Source organism: Eurypyga helias, unplaced genomic scaffold (genome assembly GCF_000690775.1).
Source record: "Eurypyga helias isolate BGI_N326 unplaced genomic scaffold, ASM69077v1 scaffold35193, whole genome shotgun sequence".
Classification (NCBI taxonomy): domain Eukaryota; kingdom Metazoa; phylum Chordata; class Aves; order Eurypygiformes; family Eurypygidae; genus Eurypyga; species Eurypyga helias.
The window spans coordinates 1-10,553 of NW_010239823.1; the positions used below are offsets into that span (position 1 = coordinate 1).

A 10,553-nucleotide genomic window follows, 5' to 3' on the forward strand; every position below is an offset into this window, starting at 1 on the left:
GCCGCCCCCGCGTCTCGGCCCCGCAGCCGCTCCCTGGGGGTCCACCCAGGAGCAGAGACCGCAGAGGGCACGGAGGATCCCTCGGCTGAGGCACGTCCTCCCACAGACGGGCGTGCTTCTGTACTGTCAGCGGGCTTCGAGCCGAAAACGGCCAGCGACTCCTCCGTGCGTGACTGGCTGAGGAAAACCGGCGGGGGGGAACGCATCTCTCAAAGTGCCTGAAGTTGACACACGAGCAGAAACAACAGATGACACTGAATTTGATTTCATCAGTATTGGAGACTTAGTAAATGATTATCCTACGGCATCTGTTCCAGAGCATCAATCAACTCCCAGTGCACCAACAGGTTTCTCCCCGGGGAGAAAGATATCCGTAACCAAGCACTTTGACTGTGCCACTACCGATCTCTCAAAGTGCCTGAAGTTGACACACGAGCAGAAACAACAGATGACACTGAATTTGATTTCATCAGTATTGGAGACTTAGTAAATGATTATCCTACGGCATCTGTTCCAGAGCATCAATCAACTCCCAGTGCACCAACAGGTTTCTCCCCGGGGAGAAAGATATCCGTAACCAAGCACTTTGACTGTGCCACTACCGAAGAAGATGAAGAAAAGTCTCAGGACATGGTGAGCAGCAAGAGGCAATCCAGTTCATCTCTGAGTTCATGGTGCAAATCAGTGCAGATGCCCCAGAGTTCCCCTGAAAGTCTGTTTCTGAACCCAAGGGGAAGTGGTTTTATCTTCATGCCTGGGAGAATGAAGGAAGAAATCCTTGCTGCTCGATTTCTGAAGGATGATGATTACATGCAGCTTCTGGCAGGAGTAGAACATAATTGGCTGGTCCAGAGACTGATGCCTACTGGAATTTTTAAGTCTAAACAGCTTCGTAAAGCGTACTGTAAGTTTCCACACAGTGATGGGCATTTTTAGGCAGCAGCAGGTACTCCCACGCAGAACAGTCTTGACTCAGGCTTTTTAACACAATGGTTTAGTCTTAATTTATTAGGACTTAATTTTTTGTTGTTTTATAGAAGAATTTTAGCAATGGAAGAACACTTCCTTGAACCATGTTCCCCTATTCCTTCTTACCCGTTTGCACATCAGTCAAAGCTTCATGGAAATGGGCTCCAACTCCATGCCCACTCAGTCCCTCCTGCTTCATGCAAGAGATTACTTAGGCTGCTTGAACTCTCTGTGCCACTTCATCATGCTCCTTCTACCCCACTACCTGAGTCTCTGGTTTTGTCACTCATTTAGATTCCACATTTCATCCTGCAAACTGTGCATTTAAGGTAATGCTTATTAAGGTAATCAGAAATAGCAGCCATACCTTAATATACAGACCCTTGAGGGATATACTAAGAAATATAGAAGCTGGGAGCAACACCACTGTAGGCTGCCTCATTGAGCTCATTAAGTAAAACCCACTTAGGGCTCATCCCATCTTACATGTCTCAAGCCTGTTTAGCAATGTTTTGTCCTTAATATAAAATATCAAACTCTGCACCTAGATGTTTCTTAGCATATATTTTGTAGCCTCCTACTTTGCTTTTAGAATCATAGAATCATAGAATGGTTAGGGTTGGAAGGGACCTTAAAGATCATCTAGTTCCAACCCCCCTTCTTCCCTTTAGAGAAGCCTGGCTATCTTATCTCCTGGGTGCTGACTGTTTCATCCCTCAGCACAGGCTTAGAACAGTCCTATAGAATGGTCCATTCTACTTGTGGTGTTTTCTTTTTGTAGCCGCTCTTCTTTTAAAATACTCAAAGAAATCAGGCCTCTGGACAGGCCAAGAAACAGCTGTATTCATTGGGGACTATCTGAACGTGGCAAAGGAAGGCAAACAGAGAAGTGCGTTTTGGATACACTTCCTGCACCAAGAAGAAAGCCTGGGAAGGTATTGATCAGACAAATTTCTGAAACAAAATGTTTATCAATGCTACTTCTGTGTAAATGTGAATGAAAACTGCCTGGTTAAAGATTAGTGTCATACCTATGATTCAGCGTTATTAGACAGCTTTTATCAAGTATCTTCAGAAGGCAGGACAGGTTTTTACTTGGATAACTACAGAAATCATAGTCACAGTGGGAGAAAATTGTTTCCTTAGTCTGTTTCAACCTAGCTTACACTTTGACGGATTTTGGCTGATTTTCTGTAGGAAGATTGTTTTCTGGCTTTCCCCAATCTCTTGGGCATTTGGCAATCTTTCCCATCACTCCGTGTAACTCTCTACTTTTTAATTTCTGGGAGGAAAAAGCTACTTCACTGTTGTCTTCTAACAGCCATGTTAATGTTCATTTGCTCGTGGCAACACTTAGGCCTGACTTCACCTTTGTCTGTGCTGGGGTACTCTCATGGCAGCTTAAATGTTGCTTCCTTTTTATCTGACCTCCAGCTCTGCATTAGAGAATTAGCGATACAGCAACATGTGTATCTATATCGCAATACCTATAGCCAGAAAGGTGTTTCACTTGCTTTGCTTTAACTTTAGCAGCAGGCTTATGGAATGGATATATCTGCTCTGAAAGGAGGATTAAAGTCACCTATTTGCTTCATAAAGACCTCTGCATGGGGAGAGCTCTGCTAACTGCTAATTGCAGATTTTGGAGTGTTATTAGAAGTAGCTTATGAATTATTATGGGTCAAGAACAGCATTTTAAGTACCTCTGAGTTGGGTCTCCCTTCAGAGTCAAGAAGAGTTGACATTAAACATTCACGTGTTATGAACCTCCCATCCGAGGATTTGATTGATCGGTACAGCATTTTAGGCCTTGAAGAGCTATAAATGAAAAACCCCACAACAAAAAATGCCATTTTAAATGCATCACCAACAGCTGGTTTTGCTTCTGAACAGCCAAGCTCTGCTTTGTAGTGATGTTTCTGTATGCCAAGTGGGGCTTCCCAGGTGCAGTGTGCTGCAAATCTGGCTGTGCCAAACACATCTCTTTTTGTTTAGGTATGTCGGGAAAGAATATAAGGAAGAAAAAGGACTTCTTCACCATTTCAGTGATGTGGAACGGCAAATGACTGCCCAGTACTACGTGACGGAATTCAACAAAAGGCTCTACGAGCAAAAGGTCCCTACCCAGATCTTTTATATCCCATCTGCAGTACTCCTGGTAAGAACTGTCTCCTAAGCAATATAAAGGGATTGATGGGAAGAGTGTCTTGAGTAATTTTTGGTTTTAAAATACCGGCCACCTCTAGATGACACGCTGTCACTTATGTGATCTTACCTGGTAGCTGCATTTGCTCATTTCAGGACAGAAGACACCTACCTGCAAAGCTACAAGTTCATGAGTGAACTGGCAGAAAAGATGCCATGTCCTGTTAGAAGTCAGAAACTCGCTTGTAAATGAAGCCCAGGAGTTACCCAGCCTTTTATGTCATCTAACAGTATACGCGCATCTCTTTTCAGGGGTAGTTATGAAATCTGATCAGCAAAGTTCAGCATAATCCCTTTTTATACTCCTTAAGCCCTATCTTAAAAGCAGACATGCTGTGGTTTGTATTTTAACCTTTGTTGTTCCCAGTAAGAAATCATTGTAGAGCCACTCTCTTGATGTCTGGAAAACTTGTGCTATTTTCTAACCTGAAATTAGTCAATTTATATTTATTGTCTTCCTTGCAACTTCTTTGAGACCTAGATTTAAGGGGAAGAGCAGCAATAACATCCCTTTGTAGCCTCTGTTCTCTAGGCTAGGGAAGCCAAGCTCATTTTAGTGTCACCTCAAGATACAGGTCTATCTTCCCCTGTTCATCCGTGAAACCCTAAGCCTGTTCTACTTTGAATTCATAATTCTTAAATATTGATGATCAGAATTGTGCAGCGTTCTCCTGAGACCCCTCCGTGCCTTTTGCAGAGGAAATAGGAATTCTTACCCTTAGTGAGACCTGCATTTTTCATGGCCATATCACACTGGCAGCTCAGTCATCCTTCAAATGCCTGTCACAGGAAGCTCTTTTCCTCACTAACAGCCCCTTAGCATAGGATAGGACACCTTTACACCACAGCTCAATTAGCTTGTTGGCACAACCTCACCACTGATCCAGTGCCCTACAGCCTGCTCCTTTTCCGCTCGTCCGTGATGGCACAACCAGTATCTTTCCACCTGTGTGGGCTGTACTCAGTCATGAGAAGGAAATGCCCCTTGCCTTCCCTGCAGCTGAGCGTACGTGGACAGGTGAGGGAAGGCTGGTGGAATTGACAGTTTCAGCGAGGCCACGCATCCATCAGCCCTCTCCCACTGAGGAGCATTTCTGTCCCTCCATTCCAAGGGTCCAGCCTCAGAGGTGGGCTGCTGACAGCTAGGTGGGACATGGACTTATCCAAGAGGGCCTGGGAGCAAGGGGCAGCAAAGTCCTGAGTATTACTCTCTCTTTCTTTCTTGGGTTGAAAAAACAAAAAGCTTGAAGCTAAAAGTTTCAAGAAACAGCACTTTGGGGTTAGTCTGTTAGTCTCTTTAAAGAACAAAAACCAGCTGTTAAAATACCCAGCACCCGACCAAAGCAACGACCACTTTTCATCATGGGAGATACTTGTTTGCCCGCTCAGTTCCGAACACATGGAGTCTGAGGAGGCCGTGTTAGACATGCCCTCAGGTCTTGACGGGCGGATCGTGTGCGTTATGTGTTTCAGGTAGCTGTAGCCAGGACATCTCTTGCTTCTGCACAACGGCTGTGAGGACAGCATGCAAAGCTGTGAGACGAAAGGCCCTGCTGTGCCAGCACCCAGCCTGACAGAGGCAGGCGCCACATCTGGGTGACCTGGCACAGAGGTTTAAAGCTGACATCCAGCCCCCAGCGGGAAAGTGAAGGATCTGCTCTTTATTCTTACGCTTAACTTTCCGTTTGACTTGTGTCACTAACGTGGAGAGCGACCTTCCACAGTACGGCACTGAACTCGGGGTTTCATGAGGAGTAGTGTATGACAGCACGCTGTGCACGTCACTGTTCCTGTTAGCCCTTCTGGCACTACATCTGGCTCTAGGCCGCTCGCTAATAAGGCCTAATGAGTCTGTCAGTACTTACAAGTCTCTGAACATAGAAATTACTAAAAAACCCCTCAAACCCCTCCCACTGGTTATTTACACACAGAAGAAGGACAGGTGCAGGTTTACTCAAATATTTTCATCTTTCTGGGTTGTTCTTTAGACATAGTCTCCTGAAAGAAGTTTACTATTTGCTGGACAAACCAGATATTTCTAGAGTTCATTGCTTGCGGAGTTTGCCCTGTCACCCTGATTTTGTGTTGGATCTTGTTTGTTCTAGTTAAATGCGAGCTCCTCATCTAAACAGCCTGTGTTTTGATTCGGCTGTGGGATAAGATGAGAACTCGTTCCACCCATCTTATGATGGAAATTTCTAAGAGGAAAAAACCAAGACTTCAGCTGTAGCATCCTTGTTTTCACATCTCTGCTTGCGTGACTGTCAGCAACATTCTTGTTTCAGATACTGGAAGACAGAACTATAAAAGGATGCGTGAGCGTGGAGCCGTACATCCTCGGGGAGTTTGTGAAGCTGTCCAATAACACCAAGGTAGTAAAGAACGAGTACAAAGCCACAGAGTACGGTCTGGCCTACGGCCATTTCTCCTATGAGTTCTCCAATGGGACAGACGTCGTCGTTGATCTGCAAGGTTTGTATTACAGTGAACTTCATTTCTTGTGTGTCCTCTCACGCTGCAGAACATGCTGTATACAGGATGTACTGTCTGTACGTGAAGTAACATGAGGGAGGTGTGTGCAGGGGCGTGTTTGCCTGGAGCGGTGCTCTTGTTCTCCGCTGCATCACAGCACGTAAGCCGCGTGCTCCCAAGTGTGCCACAGCTTCATGCCATGGGGTGATCTGTGTCCAATTAGACTAAAGCCAGCCTGCAAGGATGTGTCTTGTGGAACCGTCTGAAGGAGAACCACTAAAAAAGGTAGTGGGTTTTGTCCCACTTCTTCCTTCCTAAATTGGCAAGCTTAAAAAAGGTCCCCTGAATAATGGAGAATTGAGCTCTTTGGTTAAGAGCCAAGGATAAAACCTTTCAGACTCAGCCTCTAGCTCACAGGTATTCATTTAATTAAATATTCATTATGGACTTCTTAGGGATGTGCTTTTGCTGGCGTAGGTGGAAACTGGGAAACACTGAAGTGGCATTAGCAGCGTGTGTGCCAAGCAGACAGTCCTGAGCACGATAATACAAAGGCTGTGATGTTTGATACCAAGATGTATCCTTTCTTCCACAGGCTGGGTGACAGGTAACGGGAAAGGCCTCATCTACCTGACAGACCCCCAGATTCATTCTCTTAACAGCAAAGATGTTTCACACTCCAACTTCGGGAAGAAAGGAATTTATTACTTCTTTAATAATCAACACGTGGAGTGCAATGAAATCTGCCGCTGCCTTTCTTTAACAAGACCCTCAGTAGAGCTGCCAATGTAGACTCGCACAAAGAATGACCCGTGAGCTGGATGGGGTTTTACCCTACACACCTTTAGGAGCGTCTTGTCTTTGTGAGCACAGAGCCATCAATATGATACCATGTGAGTCGGGTCAGTCATTAACTGCACGAGTTTGTCAAGTTCTGATCTTTGTATCCAGGCTGGTAATACCATGTTATCATCTTGTGTACCATCTGAACCTCATGTTGTTATAGCCAGCTGTAGGAATTAGCAGAAGAAGATAAGAAGAGTAAGAAAGCGATCTCCCAAATTCAGCTGGAGATGTACTACAAGACTGTATAAACTTCCAATCCATTCAGACCCAGTAAGGGCAATAGGCATCATCCGCTCTTTGAAAATGGACTATGAGTTGGAGTGAGGCTGAAGCAGGGACTTGTATTTCAACCATCTGGAAAACTTTCAGAAACTTGTATAAATGCTTTAGGGAACAAATGGTAACGTTTTGATTTGCTTCAAAAATAACAAACTTTGTTTCAGTGGTGCGTAGGTATAGGTGCATATATGACCACATGACATCTAAACAGATGGAAATAGGGCTTTAACTGTAACAGCCAAGGAAACTCCGCTGCTCTGCAAGGAACCAACAGCGTTCTTGGACCAAGAGATGCTTTGCATGAATAATCGAGGACTGGTACATTTAACAGACTCTCAGAAGACTTTCCCAAGAGAAGAACAGTTCTCACTTAAGGGCAGCACATCTCTTCCACCCCTAATGAAACTGTGAGCACAACAGATTTGAAGACCAATTATATAACTAATGCCCACAAATAATCTCACTGAGCGTGACTGTAGCCACCTGTAGAAAAGAAGTGGTTCTGGGGGGAGCCCAGCACCTAATTAGCGCAGAGCAAGCTGCCTCAGTGCCAGTTTTGGTTCCAACTAGGCAGGCAAAGCACCCCCTCCCTTGGAGCCTGCGTCACCCAGCGTCACAGAGCTGCGAGGTGGGAGGTGTTCAGGAGGAGCAGTCCCTTTCTCAGCCACGTTCCCAGCAGGAGCCGAAGAAGTAGACTTGCAGTTTGCTGCCAGCAGCAAGGGCGATGGGTTGTGCCCTGGGGCTGGTGGAGGCACAGCCTGCAGGGTTTCCAACCGCCTGCTTTTCTGGCACAGCCCAGAAAACACATTTATGGAAGTAAAGCAGGTGTCCAGTAATATTTAAGTGATGTGTTAACACACTGTCCCTACCAACAGTCCACACCGAGACCCACATCCTCTCAACCCACCCCACTCATACAAAGTCTAAATTTGAACCTATACAATGTGTGTGGGGTGGTTCTTTACAACTCCTCCTGTGCTGGGAACACACTTTACTGCCACACATGCAAGCAGCTGCAACTTAGTCCTTGAACTCCCACATTTCAGCAGTATTTTTGTTATTGTCTGTGGTTGTCCCGAGCATACTCAGAGGGACCCTGGTTTTTAACGCCGTGACTGAACAGCCCACGGCATGTACGCCGGCCACATGCTTCAGTAGTGCCTGCCTGGGTTAGGGGCAGCTGCAGCCTTTCACTTCTTATGAAACAATCTTCTGTGGGCTTTTTTTTGTTGTTGTTTTGTTGTTTGTTTGGGATTTTTTTTTTTTGAAAACTAAAGCTTGCAATTCATTCACGCGACCTCCTTCGACACCTAGGGCAATTCACAAACTGATAACCACTCACCGACTCCTAAGAGACGCGACGGGCAGAGTTCCTCTGTCCCAGCAACCTTCAGAAGCGTGTAGAGAAAAGCGGTGCCCTCCCAGCTTTGTGAATCCTAGCTGAACAGCTGAAATAGTGTTTTCCTTTCCCGCACTGGCTGCTTAGCTGAAAAGAGTCAAACCTGCTGGCATGGCCTGATGTACATGCGCTGTCGAGAAAGCGGCCCTAAAAAAGAGGGGATGAGAGCTTCTCACACAAAATGCTGCGCCTCCTCAATGCTGAATTAAGCCAACTGGAGTGTCTGGATGAAATAAAAAAAACCCCAAAGGACTATTGGCGATATTACCCAAATTCAGACTGCGACGAAGAAGCGTTTTCAAACCAAATATGCTGACTAATGCGTTTTGTCCTCAAAAAATTCAACTGGCCATTTTACATCTACTGCAGACAGACTTTCGATGAGTTACCTGCCCAGGGCGAATGGGCTTCAACCTTTCTTTCCTGTGGGCGGTTAACCTGCACGGGCTTGCAGGGGCATGCTTGTTTCAGCCTCTCTCAGGGCTGCATGGCAGGTTTGGATTAAAAGCAGAGGGCGTATCTTTGCACCTACAGGTTGCAGCTGATTTTCTGTTCCACAGGAGAAGGAAAGAGACCTTATATTCCTCCAGCACCTCTTTCCCAGTGTTGCTAGCCTAACTGGCAGGTGGAAAAGCTAATTCTGGGGAAGTTCAAGCAACAGGTATACATATTCCCCTTAACAGACAACGGGAACAACACACAGGACCGGAGCTAATGTCTGTTGCTGCCTTTCCAGCCAAAAGAAACAATACGAGACCTAGATCTTAGTCTTCCAGGCAACGCGTGCGCGCACGCATGTGCATGTGGACTCCCACATGTGTTACGGGGTTCTTAACTTTAAAAAGGGCAGGCAGCCATCCTTCTCCACCAGCAGTGAAAAGCAGCCTTCATTTCACATTCTCTTCCCCTCCAAGGCCCCGACGTCCCACTGCCCCCAAGCTCAAAGGCTGGGATCGTTTCTCTGGGAAGATTTTCCTTAAGCAAAAGGAAACAGCATCAAACTTCCACAGAAAAGATGGGTCCCCAACAGAGCGGTTGGCTTTAAACAAAACCATCCGCTTTTGTTTCTTCAGCCAGTGGAGATTTTTAGGCTTTTGTTCCCGCTTTTTAGCAACGCTATTGTTTTCTAGGTGATGTTTGTGCCGAGTTGTTTGGAAAGATGCCCTATCACCGCACCGACCGATTAGAACTAGGTGTAAAGAGGGAGAAGCAAGAGAAGAAGAAAAAAAAAATTAAATCTCCTTATTATGGTGCATAAACCTTCAGTGTTGGGGAGCTGGGCAGCTGCGCAGGAAGAAAAATGCATTCAAAAATATAATGCTAGTGTGAATAATCCTTTCTCGAATGCTGCTCGCAGACTGCTTCAGCTTTGTCAGGTGAACTTGAACTGGGCCATCAGATTTGCTGCCGTTCCCATTGCACACTGCCTATCACCCCGGGGCATTCACCATCTTGACTGTTGTTAAAAGCGAGCAAACAATCCATCATTGAGCCGGGGAGTCACTCGCTCATAGAAAAGTAAAATCGGCATGTGACGCGACACTTGGCCCCACTGTTTTGCAGATTAAAGTGATACATGAAAACTCACGTGTTACTGGGAAGATTAAGCCCGTTATCTTGTTCTTCAGCCAATAAAGGACGGCCTTGTCTGCAGGAGTGGGGAAATGCTGGCTTTAACCAAGTGACAAGCGCTCTGCGTGCATAGCTGTGTGCTCCGGCAAAAGAGCGTGCCCAGCTCTGAAGAGGAAACAAAGCTAGTTAGCAAGATCTCGGGAATTAATAGGCAGCGGAGATGCTGTGTTAAAGCCTCTCTGCAGAGGCTTTCCCTTCTCTATAGAGACAATTAAAAGCAAAACAAAACCTCCCGGACAATCTCTGCAGAACAAAGTGTCCTAATGCGCTGCCAACAGCCGGCCCTGCCGTGACTGCTGCGGTAGCACATGCAGTTTCGAGGCCCCCGAAAAGTAATGCCTTTTCCAGCTCACGCCTCTTGTTCAAAGAAAGGAGAAGAGATGTATTTAGATACGCTCCTGAATAAATCCATCTGTGGGAAATGTTCATATTTTGGTTTCTTCCTAACATTTGCCTTTAGCGGCTGATTTCTTTGGTTGGTTTGCAGCACACATTTAACCATCTCGGTCGGAGATATGGCGACTCGCAGTTAACGGTATCAAGTATCAGCTTGTCCGGTTCCCTGTTAAAACAGACACCACCATATTTAACCCCGTAGCTTCTACTGGTCTGACTCTTTACAGGCTCGGGCCCAAATTCCGAGGGAGCGGTCCTTCACAAATGCAGGTGCTCTGTCTTCACCCAGGGCTTGGATACCGGCAATCCTGGATTAATGTGCCCTATAACCCCATCACCTGATGAATGTAGACAC

The 10,553-nt window shown here is 46.0% G+C and overlaps 1 protein-coding gene across 1 annotated transcript; it reads left to right on the top strand.

Annotated features, from left to right (window-relative positions):
* Positions 1-393: 393 nt before the first annotated feature.
* On the top strand, positions 394-6,438 carry LOC104507103 (alpha-protein kinase 1-like; the record flags this gene model as incomplete). The annotated part of the gene is made up of 5 exons (XM_010148280.1): positions 394-904; positions 1,751-1,904; positions 2,965-3,127; positions 5,460-5,646; positions 6,242-6,438. Coding segments are annotated over 5 exons (1,212 nt in total), but the record flags the coding sequence as incomplete, so codon positions are not given.
* Between the last annotated feature and the right edge of the window lie 4,115 nt (positions 6,439-10,553).